The sequence below is a fragment of the Aspergillus japonicus genome (assembly GCF_003184785.1).
Source record: "Aspergillus japonicus CBS 114.51 unplaced genomic scaffold BO86scaffold_99, whole genome shotgun sequence".
In the NCBI taxonomy this organism is placed as follows: Eukaryota; Fungi; Ascomycota; class Eurotiomycetes; order Eurotiales; family Aspergillaceae; genus Aspergillus; species Aspergillus japonicus.
The window spans coordinates 15749-32080 of record NW_020291736.1 but is presented as its reverse complement, the minus strand read 5'-3'; the positions used below and the strand labels follow the sequence as shown (position 1 = coordinate 32080).

The 16332-nt window shown below is 56.2% G+C and overlaps 8 protein-coding genes across 8 annotated transcripts; 5 read left to right on the top strand and 3 right to left on the bottom strand.

Annotated features, from left to right (window-relative positions):
• Positions 1–101: 101 nt before the first annotated feature.
• BO86DRAFT_393395 (tRNA methyltransferase RSM22) lies at positions 102–3001 on the top strand. The gene has a single exon (XM_025673005.1). The coding sequence runs from the start codon at positions 178–180 to the stop codon at positions 2779–2781; it is 2604 nt and encodes an 867-aa protein (XP_025522342.1). The 5' UTR covers positions 102–177; the 3' UTR covers positions 2782–3001.
• Positions 3002–3109: 108 nt separating this feature from the next.
• BO86DRAFT_251106 (DASH complex subunit SPC19) lies at positions 3110–4106 on the bottom strand. The gene is made up of 2 exons (XM_025667186.1): positions 3908–4106; positions 3110–3839 (listed from the first exon to the last, which is right to left on the bottom strand). The coding sequence occupies exons 1-2, from the start codon at positions 4037–4039 to the stop codon at positions 3438–3440; spliced, it is 534 nt and encodes a 177-aa protein (XP_025522341.1). The 5' UTR covers positions 4040–4106; the 3' UTR covers positions 3110–3437.
• Positions 4107–4333: 227 nt separating this feature from the next.
• On the top strand, positions 4334–5184 carry BO86DRAFT_413843 (F1F0 ATP synthase subunit i; the record flags this gene model as incomplete). The annotated part of the gene is made up of 4 exons (XM_025674783.1): positions 4334–4370; positions 4479–4508; positions 4624–4674; positions 4808–5184. The coding sequence occupies 4 exons, from the start codon at positions 4334–4336 to the stop codon at positions 4861–4863; spliced, it is 174 nt and encodes a 57-aa protein (XP_025522340.1). The 3' UTR covers positions 4864–5184.
• A 376-nt stretch (positions 5185–5560) lies between these two features.
• Positions 5561–6370, top strand: BO86DRAFT_393393 (mitochondrial 37S ribosomal protein uS14m). The gene is made up of 3 exons (XM_025673004.1): positions 5561–5720; positions 5846–6017; positions 6101–6370. The coding sequence occupies exons 1-3, from the start codon at positions 5614–5616 to the stop codon at positions 6161–6163; spliced, it is 342 nt and encodes a 113-aa protein (XP_025522339.1). The 5' UTR covers positions 5561–5613; the 3' UTR covers positions 6164–6370.
• A 455-nt stretch (positions 6371–6825) lies between these two features.
• BO86DRAFT_413841 (uncharacterized protein) lies at positions 6826–8347 on the top strand (the record flags this gene model as incomplete). Its single annotated transcript, XM_025674782.1, has 4 exons — positions 6826–6977; positions 7035–7150; positions 7229–7867; positions 7944–8347. Exons 1-4 carry the CDS (start codon positions 6910–6912, stop codon positions 8345–8347), a joined length of 1227 nt encoding a protein of 408 aa, XP_025522338.1. The 5' UTR covers positions 6826–6909.
• A 376-nt stretch (positions 8348–8723) lies between these two features.
• On the bottom strand, positions 8724–9911 carry BO86DRAFT_451626 (TMEM199/VMA12 family protein; the record flags this gene model as incomplete). The annotated part of the gene is made up of 2 exons (XM_025676873.1): positions 9483–9911; positions 8724–9398 (listed from the first exon to the last, which is right to left on the bottom strand). Exons 1-2 carry the CDS (start codon positions 9774–9776, stop codon positions 8724–8726), a joined length of 969 nt encoding a protein of 322 aa, XP_025522337.1. The 5' UTR covers positions 9777–9911.
• Positions 9912–10019: 108 nt separating this feature from the next.
• BO86DRAFT_250997 (tubulin-binding prefolding complex subunit PAC10) lies at positions 10020–11236 on the top strand. Its single transcript, XM_025667185.1, has 3 exons — positions 10020–10221; positions 10287–10746; positions 10886–11236. The coding sequence occupies exons 1-3, from the start codon at positions 10202–10204 to the stop codon at positions 10991–10993; spliced, it is 588 nt and encodes a 195-aa protein (XP_025522336.1). The 5' UTR covers positions 10020–10201; the 3' UTR covers positions 10994–11236.
• A 220-nt stretch (positions 11237–11456) lies between these two features.
• atg26 (UDP-glucose:sterol glycosyltransferase) lies at positions 11457–15700 on the bottom strand (the record flags this gene model as incomplete). The annotated part of the gene is made up of 3 exons (XM_025674035.1): positions 11457–11681; positions 11735–14347; positions 14402–15700. The coding sequence occupies 3 exons, from the start codon at positions 15698–15700 to the stop codon at positions 11457–11459; spliced, it is 4137 nt and encodes a 1378-aa protein (XP_025522335.1).
• Positions 15701–16332: the final 632 nt, after the last annotated feature.

The following is a 16332-nucleotide window of genomic DNA, read 5'->3' as shown; positions in this document are numbered from 1 at the left end:
ATAAGCTAGCTTCATGTGGCACCTGCCAATCAGAGACAAGCAATTTGCAGCGTCTTGGCGCAAGTTTTCCGAGCTACAAAGTTGCAGGCAGGGTGGCAAGTCAACAAATTTCTGCGCAGGTACATCCTTCTGTACTTCATTTCCCAAAGTTGCGGACAGAGTCGCGGACCGGTGAAGATGCTGTCCAGATCTCCGGCGACACGGGCGACCCCCCAGGGGCTGCTGCGCGCTGCAGTCAACAGAACGTCGCCGTTCAGCACGCAACAACAACTCCGCCGCGGAGCGGCAGGCTTCGTGAACGGGCGGTCCCGGATTACGACCACAAGGAGATGTCTCTCCTCGATCTCGAACATCAATAAGCTCCCGCGAGCATCGACAGAATCTCGGCCTGCACAATCCACGATTGCATCGAGGTACTCTTCCTCCGCAACGCCCGCCGTGCCGGATGCTACACATGCGGAGCGGAAGGATGCCGTCTACGCCCTGATCGATGAGATCAACCAAAATGAAGCCGCCATGGCCGATATCATGGACGAACTGGACTTGCTCGACGACTTCGATCAGGCTCTCAATCTCGATGGCCTGGAATACGAGCACGCATTCAGCCAGACCATCGGTCACCGGGACCAGGAGACTCTGGAGGGACGGGTGCGGATGGCGAAACAGGAATTCCGGGAATACCTGCCGCCCGACTACCTGAACGCACGCGAGACTGAACTATACACTAGACTCTATGGTGACCCGATCTACCGTGACCTTGACAGCATTCAACCGGACCTCGAGCTCGCTGAGGAATTGGAAGAGGAACAAGACCCCACCGCCGATCAGCTGTACCGTGAAGATGGACAAGGAGGCTGGGAAGAGGTTGAGATGGTGGAGGAAGAGCTTGAGCTCGAGCTCGAAGCGGAGGAGGATGACATACCCGTGGTTTACGACATGGAGGCTGGACCGGAGGTGCCGGAGACAGACGCCATGCGGCGCACGCGGGAGATCGCCGAGCAGCTCGGCGGAGAGGTCATGCTCGAGCAGTTCCAGGACGAAGCTGTGCCTGATGGGAACGAGACCCCGCGTTTCCACCCGGCCACGGAGCTGGGAAGATCTGGCACGAATCCCAGCACGGTCTTCCTGCCAAATGACTCGTTGGTGAAGCCCATCTCGATGATTCTGTCGAATTTCTCCAATAAGCACATCCAGGAGACCGCGCGTCGTGTCTTCAAGGGCCAGTACCTTCCTCTGTCCGTCACGACGCCCCCCAGATCGGTTCAAGCCCCTCAATTACCGAGCCCTCTGGAGGCTTCGCAGCGTCATATGTCCGAGATGGAATCTAATGTTTACCTCGCGGCCATGTACCCTGGCTTCTATGCGAGCGTGTTGAGTGTTCTGGTTGAGGTCCGCAAGCGTCTGGGAACAGACTGGCTGCGAGGTTTGATGTCCAAAGAAGACGGCCCGAGTGTGCTTGATGCCAGTGCTGGAGGTGCTGGTATCATCGCGTGGAGGGAGATCATGCGTGCAGAGTGGGAGGCTATGGATCCAGAGCGCCCTTTCTCCGAAATCCCAATCGGCAAATCGACGGTCGTGGTAGGATCTAACAGTCTTCGTGCTCGCGCTTCTGCGCTGCTGAATAACACCACCTTCTTACCTCGACTTCCGGACTACGTTCACCTTCGCGACAATGCGACGCTAGATGACGAACGGGCCCCGAAGCGGAAACAGTTCGACATTGTGATCGCCCCCCACTCCATTCACCCGATCGACGAGGAGTATCTGCGCAAGGAGCATGTCAAGAACCTTTGGCAGCTTGTCAATCCCAACGGGGGGATCCTCATTCTGCTTGAGAAAGGACACCAGCGGGGCTTTGAGGCCATCGCCGGAGCCCGTGAGATGCTGCTCAAGCGCGTCATCCGCAACACCGACCTCAAGACCTCAGACCAGGAAATCGCTTCGCAAGAGGAAGATGCGGAGGACGACCTTGACCTCGACAAGGAGCCTGGCATGATCATCGCGCCTTGCACCAACCACGCCCAGTGCCCCATGTACCGTGTTCCCGGCCACACCGTCGGGCGCGGCGACTGGTGCCACTTCAAGCAACGATACATCCGGCCCCCGTTCCTGCAGCGCATCATCGATGCCAAGACGCACAACCACGAGGACCTGCGGTTCAGCTACCTCGTGGTGCAGCGCGGGGTCGATCTCCGCGAAGAGAAAGGCTTCACGCAGGACCGCGTGGCCAAGTTCAACGCCGCCAAGGGATACGAGCACCTGTTCCCGGACCCGCAGACGCGCGCGGCCATGCCCGAGGCGGAACAGCAGAAGCTCGCGGAGCAGGAGGCGCAGTTCGAGCCGCTGACGCTGCCGCGCATCGTCTACCCGCCGCTGAAGCGCCGCGGACACGTCACCTTCGACATCTGCACCCCGGACGCGCAGATCGAGCGCTGGACCGTCCCGCGCTCCTTCAGTCGCCAGGCGTACCGGGACGTGCGCAAGTCGCAGTGGGGCGACCTGTGGGCGCTGGGGTCGAAGACGCAGATCGAGCGCAACGTCAAGCTCGGCTCGAAACACGGGGTCAGCAAGAAGGACCGGCTGGAGGCGCGCGCCGCGGCCCGGGAGGCGGCCAAGGACGCCCAGGAGGAGGACGGCGCCGATGCAGCGGCTCCGACCCGCAAGCCGGAGCTGCTCATCCCCAAGCGGAAGAAGGGAGAGAAGATCCCCAGCTGGAAGAAGCATCAGGATAAGAAAAAGGTGCGCCAGCATTACAGTCAGTTGAAGCCTGCGGATTCGTAGGCAGGAGGTACAAAATGCTTGGGAGGTTCGGGGTTTTTTCTGATTGGGATTTTGTGTTTTTAATTGGCGGCGTATTTCACTGGGGATTCTGCTGCCGGGCTGCGGACAATCATCTACGGGTTCTGGAGCACATTTGGGCATAGATTCTGTATATTTTCATGTATGATATGTGGTTATTGTATGGATATTAGCTATCATAGTTGAGCTCTTCACTCAAAAGGCATTTTCTCCACTTCCGTATCTTGGTCATCAGTGTTTCGTTGAGCTCGTTTTTGTGTGACACTTCTGGGTGATAAGTGATAAGTGCAGGCCAGGCTTGAGTCCAGCGCACTGGATTGTTGTGGTTTGGGGCCGTCCATCAGTTTTCGTAGGTTGTGTCAGGAATGCTGTGACATCCTCACGACACGAGCAAGACGGACCGAGAGGTGGGGAGGCGAGACACCGTTGAGCCTTGGATGATACTCGATTCACCGGCCACAGAGTGCCCTTGTAGTTCAATTCTGCCGCGAACCCGCAAGTCAAGCGACACGAGTCTCGTCTCTTCACACCCGGCCACGCGGACCGACTCTGCTCGAGAGATTTAGGCAGGCATAACCCGCTCGCCCCCCCAAAAAAATAGGAAAAATCATATCCTCTCCGACAGCACGCCCGCAGTCTCACTGAAAAGCCATACTCTTCCGCAGCTGCCGTTCGCGCTGCTTCCCCTGCAGCTCCAGCCGCTCGACCGCGTACTGCAGGCGTTCTTTCTTCTGGATCAGTCGCCGGAGCTCGGCCGCCTTGGCCGCGGCCGCGGCCGCTGCCGCCTGCCGCCGGTCGCCGAACGCCCCGGGCTTGGGTTTGGGTTTGGCCAGCTGTCTCTTCTGCTGCTGTCGCTCCTCGTTGGAGTACAGTCGCCCCTGCTGCAGGTCGCACTTGGCGCGGAGCCCCTGCTCGCGCCGCGAGAGCTTCTCGACGTGGTTGGTGGCCAGTTCGAGGAGGTGGGCGATGCTGGGGGTGATTTCGTCGAGGAGGGATTGCTGCGCTTCGCGGAGGGTGGGTTCGGGGAGGAGTTCGAAGTGCTGGGGTTTCTGGGTTAGTGGGTTTGGTGTCCTGTTGGAGAGGTTGGGCAGGGTGGATGCGGACGTACTCGGGTGGTTTGGAGGACTTTGGAGAGGCGGGGGAAGTCGCTGACTCCGGCGTCGAGGGTGGAGATGGAGGAGTCGAGGAGTTGGAGGGAGGATTGGAGGGATGAGACGGAGTGTTGGAGGTGGTCTGCCATGGTCGTGGTGGGGGGGTGGTGTATCGTTCTGGTTCTTGGGTGGCTGTATGATCGGCTTGCAGATGTAGTAGCGGGATGATGTTGTTATCGATTGCCGGAGGGACTGTTTACATGGTCGGGAGAGGGGACAAAAGCGGCGGGCAAACTATCCCCCTTCGGGTCTCGGACACCCGGACAAACCTCGTTGCATCCGCAACCTCCCTCGTTCCGCCTCGCTCTCCTTCTACCAGCTGCTGCATCTTCCCCATCCTCTCCTCACATCCAGCACCTCGCTTTCTCACAACTTGCTTCACCATGTCTCTCCTCGGAAAGAAGTTCCCCACTCCCGTTGGTGAGTTTCTGCTTGACCCGCGTGCTCGTTGCTCGCGGTGTTTCCCCCCCATCGCTACGGCATGAGTAATGAAGAATGGAATTGAAACTGACTTGGATGCCTTTATAGCCGGTCCCCTCGGCCCTTTCTTCGCTGCCGGTATGCACTCACAATTTATGTTCTCGACTCGCAACGCCGTTTCCTTCGGCGCAGAGCCGAAATGACGCGACGAACTGTGAAGGGCTCCCAAGTTTTAACATGCAATCACTTACAGGTCTCGTCGTCCTCTATGGCGTTAACTCCCTCCAGAACGCCCTCATGAACAGTAAGTTGATTCTCGCGCTGCACCACACCTGCCCCTATGATCTACGGAGGGGAGAAGAAACTCCCTCGACACGATCGCCGCTCTCGCACACCCCGACCCAACCCAATCACTAATCCGATCCTTTGCTCTACAGCCGCCGAGTTCAAGAACGACCCCCGCAACCCCAACGCCAAGGCCACCAAGCACTAGACGCTTTGTTTTCTTTTTTCTTGTGGAGAGACGAAGCTGATATGGCGGACGTCGTGGAGGGTTGAGTTGAGCGCGGGCCTGATTCCGTTATTGGGGTCGAGTTTGTGGGCACCTTCTTTCACCCTGTACAAGCATATAGAAGAGATACCGTCATAGGACATATTGGTGAATTGACAAGTTGTATCAATATCAGTATGTTTTTCTTTCATGCTTAGGTTTCCCAGCTTGGAGTGCGCGGGGTGCGAGCCCAAGTGTGCTTTGAGAGGGTTGAGAGGGTGTCGTTGTCTGCCAGGGGTCCAAGCCAGGGCCAGTTAAGTGAGCATGCCACCGGTCTATTTTGGTTCTCTGGACTCGAGTGCAATCCCTGGTCGGGCATTGACCGCATATTGTACATGCAATACGTAGTTCTTGGGTAGAGGCGTGTTGATATGCCCGTGTCGACAGCGCAATTAGATTTCCTCCGTCTGTGCCGCTCAATGCATATTTAGACAACATGTCTTACTACTAGAGTCAATTGAACTGTACTCAAATCATAGCATGTCTTACATTGATCTTGGGTTAAGCATGTTGCGGAGCGCAAATGTTAATGGGATAGTGCACTAAGCTCGATCGGGAAGGCATATTTTCCCTTCCCGTGACTTCGCCGCGCCGGCCAAACTCCCGTGGGGATCGGAACGGAATTCCTTCAGCAAATCCCCCCAATTCGACCTCGAACCCCCAGTCGCTTGCCCCCGGCACACCGATTCCACCATGTCTATGTTCAGGAACAAGAAGCTCGACCTCGGCGGCTTCATCAACGGCAAGATCATCCGCGATCACACCAAGCGGAGAGTCTTCGAGGCGAACGAAGTCGAACGGTATGAAGCCCTGCTGCACTCTACACTCTCGCCGAACCGCGCCTGCCCTCCAGGCTTTGCGCCCTTGTTCCCTTCCAAGTCCGACCTGGAAAATGCCCCTCGCTAATACATCGCCCGCGGTATAGTCAAGCGCTCCGCTACGTGATCCGCAACACCAGCCTGCCGCAGCGTGCCCGTGCCCAGGCGCAATTGCAGCTGGCCCAGATGCACGCCTACACCCGGTCCACCCAGATCAAGAACCGTTGTGTCGCGGGTGGTGTCGCCAGATCCGTCTTCCGGGACTTCCGGCTTGGAAGAGTGAGCTCCCCTTCTTGGTCTCGAGGACCTACGGCAGGCATAGAGTTTCGCTAACGGGAGGGCAACGTTTCTTGCCCGTACAGTACCAATTCCGTGAACAGGCGTTGGCCGGTGAGCTTCCCGGCGTGAGGAAGGCCAGTTGGTAGACTCGGTTGGTTGGTGTGGTCGTTTGCGACCCCTTGGGGTCTAGGTGCATGTGACAAGCTTCTCTCTGGGTTGGTTCGGTGCTTTCCTGATGGCGTTTTCTTTTTTGTTCCTTCCTTCCCAATCGCCCCAGGGAAAGGAGATGTACTATATGTTATGATGGGTGTTGATCGAGAATATAAAATCAGCGATCTTTATGTGAAATCCGTGACTGCTGAGGGGAGGGGGTTCTGGCTTGGGTAGGATTGGTGTACTTTGAGGGGGATGTGCTTGCTTCTCTCTGGAGGAACACCTTGGGAGTCTGGTGGCCGTCGAAGTTGGTCTGTCTGTTCTAGCATCTTTCTTGTCTTGCAGCTGAAGACCAGCGAAGCGCAGTTCTGCCTTTCACCTGATGGTCGGTCTACTCTTCCTAGTCGCTTTCTCTGGTGTGCATGATACATGAGAACAGGACTGTTGGCAGAGAACCCAGATCTTTATGGACGGTTCCTGCTCCGTTCCTTAACTTCGAGGTTGAGGACTGACCGGACTCTCACCTTCCCATTCACTGCACAGCAAACGGAGCCTCAGCTTCGACTTCACAGCGGGAAGCTGCATCTCAGCATCATTTTTCCCAAACCCACTGCCTTGCTTTACTGTCCTCCATCTCTTTGCTTCTGTCCATTCTCACTTCTGCTTCACGGCAACAACAACAACAACAACTACTACTACTACTACTACTACTGGCTCCGTCTACCTCACTTCGTCGAAGATGTTCGTCTACCGCCGCGAAGATCTGCCCACGGACCCGGTGTTTCCAGCGGATTTGACAGAACTGGGGTAGCTCTCATCGCAGATCCAGTCCCAGAGTAGCCATCATGCTGAGAAAGGAGACAGGTACTTCGTGACCGACCAGGACAAGATCCGCAAGATCTCGGACCCCACGCAGGAGTTCCAGTACAAGATCAACCGCAACTGCCGCTGGAATGATGTCCAGAGAGAGGCTATGAACGGTATGTCAGTTTTTGGTCAAGCTATCTGCATGAGTTTCCACTGCTCCTGCTTCTGTCCCTGCTCTACTCCTCTGACAGTCGTGCTCACGTTCCCAGAATGCATCCGCAAGATTGTCAGCGCCCGCCTGCGCGATCTCGGTCTCGTCAATCTGCACCTCCCGCTCCGTGCCACAACCAACGAGGCCCATGTCCCGATCATGGTGTCGAGGAACCTGTCCGCAGCCTCGCACATCATCGTGGTGTTCGGCGAGCCCATCCAGGACCTGGGCATCTGGGCTTACCGCAGCGTTGGCGGTGACGGGATCGACGCAGGCTCGCTCGTGTCCTTTGCGAGGGCCGTCCTGCGGCAGGGCCAGGCCCATGGCAATAGTGGCAATGGTGACAGTGACGGTGACGGTGATGGTAATGCAGCAGACATGCCCAACACCGCGCTGGTGCTGGCCAACACCGGCCAACTCGTCTGGCACTGTGCCTCCGGTCAGGCGATCACGCTGGTCCATTGGCAGAACATGCCCCGTCCCTCGGCCGTGGACCCGCCCCCCGGCATGTCGCTCCGCAACCGAATCCCCGGCCACGAGTACTGGCAGAAACATGTCAACCGGGTGTTCGAGGACATCCTGTCCGCGCGGGGCCGACTGGTGCGCCCGGATGCGAGAATCAGTGTCGTGGGGGCCTCGGAGGGAGGGCTGGGTGCTCTTCGGTATCTGAATAAGAACTGTGAGTGTTGCCGTACCTTACTGGTTATCCGTACGGGGCAGGGCAATACTGACGCCAGCACGATGCGATGAAACAGGGAATTCCTGGAGACCATTCATCTCGGCGATCTGTCTCGCCAATCCGCTTCAACTGGCCAGGATTGAGTTCGGGAGCAACTACGAGAATGCCGCCTCGGCGGATCCGGCCTCCTTTGCGGCTTTTGTGGCGTCCCGCTGCCGCGGATATGTGCTGTCGGATCAGCCCCTGGGGGTCCCAGTCGAGGCGATGCTTGACAGTGGGTGTAATTGCTACGCCTCGGGAGAGGCATTGAACTCGGAGTGCATCATGCCGAAGGCGTGGAGACATGCGCTGGGGTGGCTGAACCAGGCTTTTGCGGATCCGGGCTACGGAGAGGCGAGGTTGGAGATTATGCACTTTGACGGTGGTGAGTGGGATGATGCGGTGGAGGCTGATGGGGATGAAGACGGAGAGCGCTCCTAGGTTGAGTTGTCTTTGTTTTTGTGATTCGGCTTTTTAGGTGAATGAGCATGCTGAACCTTGACATACATCTTGTCTTGTAGCATGATAGCTTTCAAAGGTTATTCCGTATTTTTACTGATACTTCGGAGGGGAGGTCAGTGGCATGTTGGGGGACACTACCTCGTAGCTCTAGCTCCATTGCCCCGTTCGGCAATATATTCCAGATGTCCAGGGGTCAGCACAAGACCGGTCCACAAGTTGGCCAGACATTGTCTTCGAGGCCAGCTCAGCTAGTTACCCCATACTAAACCCACAGAGCTACCCACACATATCAACAAAACTTACAATGCCACATTTTTCGTCATAATCATACAACAAGACCTACAGTACAAACTACCTACATGCTTGCATCCATATCCATATCCTTCTCCTTCTCCTTCTCCTCCCACCGTTCCCTCACCCTCCTCCTCACCCCACCATTCACCCCCCTCCCCCAGATCTCCTCCTTGACACCCGTCCCAGCAGCAACATCCTCCCCATCGCCATCGCCATCCCCATCGTCATCCCCACCCTTACCACCATCCTTACCACCACCCCCACCAACCACCTCCCTCCCAACCACCACCTTCACCTCCCGCACCCGTCGCTCCCGCCCCCTCGCCACGCGCATCTTCCGCAGATAAATCGCATAAATCCCCACCTCGGCCGCACCCACGCCCAGCGCCGCCCCCATCGCGCCCAACACCTTCGCCCCGGCGCTTCCCGCCCCCCCGGCAGGGACCCAAACCTGCAGGGCCCAGAACACGCTGAACCCGGTGATCAGCACCGACAGGAAGATATTCAGGACCAGCGAGGGGGTGATGGTCTCTTTGTCGCCGATTTCCGGGCCGGAGGAGTGGTGGTCGTGTAAGGCGGCGAGGAGGGGGGTGCTGGATGTGAAGATCGGGTTGCTCTTGAAGGCGGGGGAGGCGGAAGATTGGAGGGCGTGGGAGGTAGGGTTGGTCATCCGGTTGTAGGCGTCTGCTTCGGCGGCGGCGAGGAGGCGGGATTTGTGGGCGAGGTATTCTTTTGTCTATATTGCACTCATGTTGAGTATTTGGGTATGGGGAGGGGGTGGTTTCAGGGTTGGGGAGGGAACCCGGGGGGCCCAGCTTACCGGCTCGGGTTTGGGCGGGGGTGGAGGAACGTAGACCTTCGTGCCGCGGAGGAGGGTGTTTAGGCTTCGTGTGCGCCGGGGATCGGGTTCGGGATTGGGGGGTGTATTTGAGGCGTCCTGTTGAGATGCAAGTGAAGGGTTCGCCCGGAAGTATCTTGCGAGCTCGATCACCTGGGCGTGGGAGATGGGGTCGCCGAGGTGGAGCGCGGAGGGGAGGGCGAGGGTTGGGCGGGCGGAGGCGGGGAGGGCCTCGTAGGCGGCCAGGATGGTCTCGGTGGTGGTTAGATTGACCATTTTGCCTTTGGGACGGGTTGAGTAGAAGTAGGCTAGTCGCAATGCATTGTGATGCGGGTGGTGGACGCAGGGGAGGTGTTGTGTTGGTTCGTTCGACTGTTGTTGTAGAGGAAGATGTAGTGTAGTGTAGTGTAGTGTAGTGTAGTGTAGTGTAGAGGAAGTAGCTCCGCCGCAGCTCCGCGGTGGACTTCACATCAAACCGGCAGAAAACCAGGGCACTATTCCTCAACAAGCAACCACCTTCCACTCCCCGCCTGATTCCTCCCCCCCCACTTTAACCTAACCTAGCCTAACTAACTTATCCAACTGGGTGGGCTGGCAGCGCAGCTTCATCAATTCCATTCAATCCGGATACCATCTGCGCCGCTCTCCCTTTCCTCGATTTAACAATTCCCCACCCAACCCCCTAATCCCAGCACTCAAAAATGCCAGACTCCAAACCCGCGTACGTCCTATCCTGCCTCTCCCTCAATCCCCTCCCCGTCTCAAAAAGACTAACCAAAAAAAAAGCCCCCCAACAAACCCCCGCGGCATCCCCGCAGCGCCCTTCATCGACGCCGTGACCGACTACGTCTCCAGCCGCGCGGAGGTGGAACCGACCCTACGGTCCTTCCAGGAGATGATCTCCAAGTACCAATTCATGGAGGTCAACACGACGAAGCGGGCGGCGGGCCTGCGCGACAAGATCCCGGACATCACGAAGACGCTCGAGACGGTGCGGTTCCTGTCCGCCCGAAAGTCCAGCGACGCACCCCTGCAGACCAACTTCGAGCTCAACGATACCCTCTACGCCCGCGCCACCGTCGCCCCCGCCGACGCCGACGAGGTCTACCTCTGGCTCGGCGCCAACGTCATGCTCGCCTACCCCATCGCCGAGGCCGCCGCCATGCTCGCGGACAAGCTGGCCGTCGCCCAGACGTCCCTCCAGAACTGCGAGGAGGATCTGGAGTTTCTCCGGGAGCAGATTACGGTTCGTTTCGCCCTTCCCTTTGCTGGAGTCTGCGGTTGGGTGGTTGTTTGGGGGGTGGGGGTTGGGTGTTGGGTGTTGGGGTGTTTGGGTGAACAGGGAAAGAAAGTGCGGGGTTATCAATGCTAACTTCACCTTCTAGACGCTGGAAGTCGCGACGGCGAGAGTGTATAACTGGGATGTCGTGCAACGGCGAAAAGAAAAGGTCGAGGGGAAGGGGGAGGAGGAGGAGGAGGGGGAGAAGCAATAAACAACGCCCCAAAGGCAATTCGGGCTCGGTTTGGTTTTGGTCATCGCTGGCGTCTTGATATCATTGCAATGCATGTATATATGTATGGATGTAGGTACTTCTGTCAACCACAAGCAGATTCTTCTTTTTTAGCACCACCAAAATACGCCCCACGGTATATCGGTCTATTAATATTCAATCTATATAAGGGTGTCAGGCATATTCCAGCGAGAATAGCAATTAGAGTGTATCTTGCAGCAATTCCCCTGCCAAAGCATCACGATTCATCAAACACAAACAGCAAGAACATCATAAATGCTCGCGCATACAATTCTGCTTCAACCTGCTCGTGCATCTTAAAACCCCGGAACAACAAAGCCCCCAAAAAAGGTCATTACTATCAATTATCCATGTCGCAATATGTAATCATCAATCATTATCAGTCGAGGGTCTGCATACGCAGCCCTCCAGTATGAAACACTGTTCACTCGCGCATTCGCTTCGCAATGTCGACATCGGTGTCCTCGCCCACAAATGTCCATTCTTCAATGTCGGCCACGTCGTCATCGGCCTCTTGTTCCGCGATGGTCTTGGCTGCAGGAGTCGGCGAGAATGGCGTCGACGAAACAATCGACCGCTGTCGGACCAGATCCTTCGCATACTCGAGGTCCCGGTAGATCGCTTGGATCGCCGTATCCACCCCATCTTCCTGTTTTCACGTTAGTATAACGATGCAGCAATTGCCTCTGAGGAAGAACTTACGCTTCGAATCTGCTTGCCCAGTTCGCGTGCCTTCACAATCATTCGCTCGCTGTGGGTGGCCTCCCACAAGGCTCTCGAAAACACGCTCACGTTCAGCCGCTTCATGCAGATACCCACCCCCAGGTCTTCGACACGGGTGCCGAAGAAGAATTGATCGCCAAAGAATGGCTTGATGATGGTAGGCACGCCAGCACGCAAGCTAGCCCCGGTAGTTCCCGCCCCGCCGTGATGCGCCGCGGCATCGATTTGTGAGAAGAGCCAATCGTGAGGTGCAGCCTGGATCTGGAAGATTTCCGGTGGCAGGGGAATCTCTGCTTTGGCACTCGAAGGGTCGCCCAGTCGATCAGACCATCCTTTCGATAGAATACAACGCACATCCGCCTTCTGAACCGCTTCGACGACAGTCCGAGTGAGAGCCGATGGATCCGAGACAACGATTGAGCCGAACCCAATATATACTATCTTCTTCCCATCGTCGCGAGCACGTCGAATGAATCCCATCAAGTCTGCCGGTGGAGTCCAGTCTGTTCCCTCATTCAAGAACCAGTACCCAGTGATGCGGATCCAGTCTGGATAGTCCAAGGGTGGAGGTACCACAGTAGGGGAATAGTTGTAAAGAAATGGCACCTTGTTCGGTTGCATCTTGTCTAGTCCGGTCGCCTTGAGACCTAGTTCGTTCTTTCTCCATCGGTTCACCTGCCCTGCGATCGCCTTCCAAAAGACATTGTCAAACATCACATACGTGATGTAGTTGTAGGCCCCGCCCATTTTGTACTCCGGAACGGCAAACGCGTGTGGATACGCTCGTGTCCGAGTCCAGGGCATCGTAAAGGCACGGAAGTATGGAATGCGAAGGGCCTCGGCGATATGGATGCCAGCCATCGCGCTCGGCGACTCAATGAGCAGGTCACTGTCCTGGCAGGCCTTCCAGGCAGAAGACAGCAGATCGTCAATCCAGCCCCGGAACTTCGTTGAAGCCTCTTTAAGGAACGAATACGTGAACATTCCATTTTCAACGCAGATCCGCATCAATTCCGCGGGGTCGCCCTCTACAGGCGCAAACTCAATGCCGTGTTTTCTCACCCAGGGCCCGAACTCTGCATGAGTTGCGATCCTAGGCCGGTGGCCTTCAGCAAGGAGGCCTTTGCACAAGGCAATGTATGGCTGCACATCACCACGTGAACCGATGGTCAGACATGTGATTCTTAGGGACTCGGTGGGTTTGAAGTTGATGATAGAGGCGCGTGGGTCATCAAAAATTGGATGAAGTTCAGAGGACTCCACGAGCGCGGAGCGGGAGCTTTGCAGCACAGACGCATCCAGCCGTGCTTCTTGAAGCATACGGTGCTCTGCCTTTGCTGCTTCCGACTCAACCTTCTCGTCTTCTTCCCCGAGTAGCCCCGACTCCGCCAGAAACCTCACCGTCTCAAGACCTTGATGCAGGGTCACGGCGCAATCATCCCGGATATCGGAGGCACTGAACTCGAAAAACAGCTCCTCATGGCCCCGAATCACGACCACGAGGCCATGGTAGCCAAATCGGAAGCCTTTCTCCTTATCGACATTCTCAATGTCCTTCAAAGGGAGAATCATCTTAGTGCGAGTTCCCGGCAGAAGACTGCGGAAACACAGCTTCTTCTGACTGATATAGATCTTGCCGTAGAGTGGCAGCACGCGATGTAGATATGCAAAGTAGGTCGCTTGGAGCTTTTCGGTTGGGGGTAGCGCAAAGTGCGCTCGAAACCGGTCACCATCCTTGCATCCTCCCTCCTTGTCTTCGGGATCGACGGCTTGATCGTCGGCAAGTATCCCCTCGGCTTCTCCGTAATGCTTCCGGCCACCGGCCCACATCCCGGACACCTTTTCTATGTAGCCCATGGATTCACTTGCAAGGATGTTGCTCATCTGCTTCGACCGTGTTTTGAGATACTCCGCAAACCCGGCAGCGCGCTGCAAAGGATATGTTCCCGCCCGTACGATGTCATTCAGAGCGTGCGCCGAGGGCTGTACCCGGGAAGAGCCTTGAGTTTCCTGGTCGAAGTCACTCTGGGTATACTGGATTTCTTGCCCTTCTCTGGTAAATGCAGGCCCCGCAGTATCGTTGCCGTAGGCATGCATCGATCGAGTTGTTTCATCAGAGTATCGCCGGGGGGTTCGACTAGCTGCGGAAGGACCTCTCCGTAAACTTTGGATTGTAGGAGAGTGGAAGACGTCGCTTCTGTTCAGGATCTGACTGGCCGATTCTGTTGTGTCTGTCATTGACTGCAAGAGGGCAGAAGACTCGGTGGTATGCTCCAGGGCATGGCTAAACGACGTCGATGAGTCCTGCTGTCTCGTTGAAGGAGACATAATCGTCGCATCATTGCCAAATACAACCTGACCGGTGCTTGCGCTTCTCCGTCGCTGCATGCTAGCATTCGCGACGCCTCGAGGTTGACTTGTACCACTAGTGATTGACCACCTATTTTGCGCCACCCGGGAACGACGGGAGCGAGTCAAATGGTTGGGTTGTGGTGAGAGAGCCTGCTGTGACCGTTTCATCGGGGAATTGTCAACAAGACCTTTCAGATAGTTGAAAGCGTCTTGGCCGGAATCGAAAAAGGAGAAATAGTACTGCGTGACTCGAATTAGTGGATGTCATCTCGGCATTGGAGTCGATGGACGTACCTCGTCAATCGCATATGTTTCCTCGCTCTCGACAATACGGATTTTGAAAGTCTCGGCAAAGTCGACCATCGGACTTTCCTCTATGTCTATAATGCTCTCAATCGGGAAGGAAATCTTCACACTATCGCCTTCATTATGAGTTCGGAAGATGACTTTTTGTAGAGCCTTGACCCATTCCTTGGCACTCGCGGAGCTGTCTGCTCTGAAGTAGTAGGTTCGCTGGTCGGTCGTGACCTGGAAATCCCTCGTCTCTCGGCTCTTGTCCTTTGGTTCTGCTAAGGATGCAGAGATCCCATAGCGGAGATCGACGTGGCCGCTGGGGAAGTACAGATTCGAGGGGTCCGCATAGTAAGATAGCACATCGCCTTTCAGGGAGAACCAGTAGCGATTGTATTTAGGGTTCTTCCGGCCCCGTTTGTAGAGAAACCCGGATTTGATAGCCGCGGTCGATTTCTTGGGTAAGTAGGCATAGAAGCAGATGTGGCCTTCCGTGACATACATGTATCCCTGAAGCAGCATACTCTGTAAGAGCGAACACGCATACTCGACAACCACTTTCTCCGGGACGTCGAACCCAAACATCTCTTTGAGTCGCACGGAGAGGGAGGTCCCCGACGACTGCTTGTGGTCTTTGTCGCTCTCTTCATCCGTTCGCTCCGAGGAGCTTTCGGAAGACTCCTTCGCGTCCAATGCGGCTTGTGCCTCGACCATGCGACTGAGAACAGGGGCCGCCCGCGGCGTAGCACTGCGTGGTCGTCTGGGGGTCGAGGCCCGAGACATCTCATCGTCCGTGGGTGGTTCTGAGTGTATGGTGGGTTCTCGCTCTTTGCCTCGCTTGGCTGTTGACATGAATGATCGCAAAAGCTTGTTCTCAGACAAGACCCTCTGGTGACGACGCCCTCTATCTTGCGGTGGGCCTGTGGGTTTGGGAGACCGGCGACTACCGGGCCCGACCTTGTTGGGCGACGCAGAAGTCGATGTGACGTCTTCATGCTCCTTTGGAGTGCGGTCTTCATTCTCCCCATCACTGTCGCTTGATTCGTCGAATCGTGCATGGAAGTCCGATCTAGAGCCCACAGCGGCGATCATGGAGAATATGGATTGCTGCATGTACTGCATGTGACCGTCGCGAGCTGCGACGCCGGCAGGGGGCGCAGAGAAGTCGACTTGAGCATCGTGGTCGTCTTTGAGTCGTTCCGGGAAAGCACCGGCAAAGATGCGGCTGGAAGAGATGGACTGCTTGCTTGCGCTGAGCCTCCGGTCCACTCGCCGTTTGGTATCGTCGATAAAGGGTCGCATGGTTGTGACGGTTGAAAGGAAATGTGGGACAAACGAGTGGACTCTGAAATGAACAGGCACAGAGAATATGAGCTTGAAGCAGATGCTGACAATAATAGTGCGGATGATGGCGATGAGGAACGTGATCGGCCCTTCAGGATCAAAGGAGTCAGTAGGTTCGAGTCACGTTAGAGGGTCAAGAGAGTACACAGCTATCTTGAAGCATGTGACCCGTTATGTCAAAGGAGTATAGTGAATGATCACACAGAGCGAAAGCTTCGCCTCGAGATTGTGAACGAAAAAAGAGAAAAAGTGTATGAGTAGAAAGTCAAAAGTGAACGCACCGGACGTGTGCTAGAAAAGCAGCCGTCTGATAAGGCAGGTTGACAGATAGCCTGGAGCTATGGAAGAAGTGCCGGAATCACAAGGCTGGTTTCAAGCCGTCAAGGCAGCAGAGACCGAAGTTGGGGAAGCATGGTCAAAAGGAGAGACTAGGATGTTTGGAAGATTGTGGGAAGGGGGGGAGGGAGCTTCTGGAATGTAAGGAAGGATAAAGAGTGAAAGAAATAGGCGGTCGAGCAGGAACAGCCGCAGTAGCAGCAGGCTGGTTTGGTTGACTTGTGGTTGACCTGTGTGATGCAGAGCAACGAAGC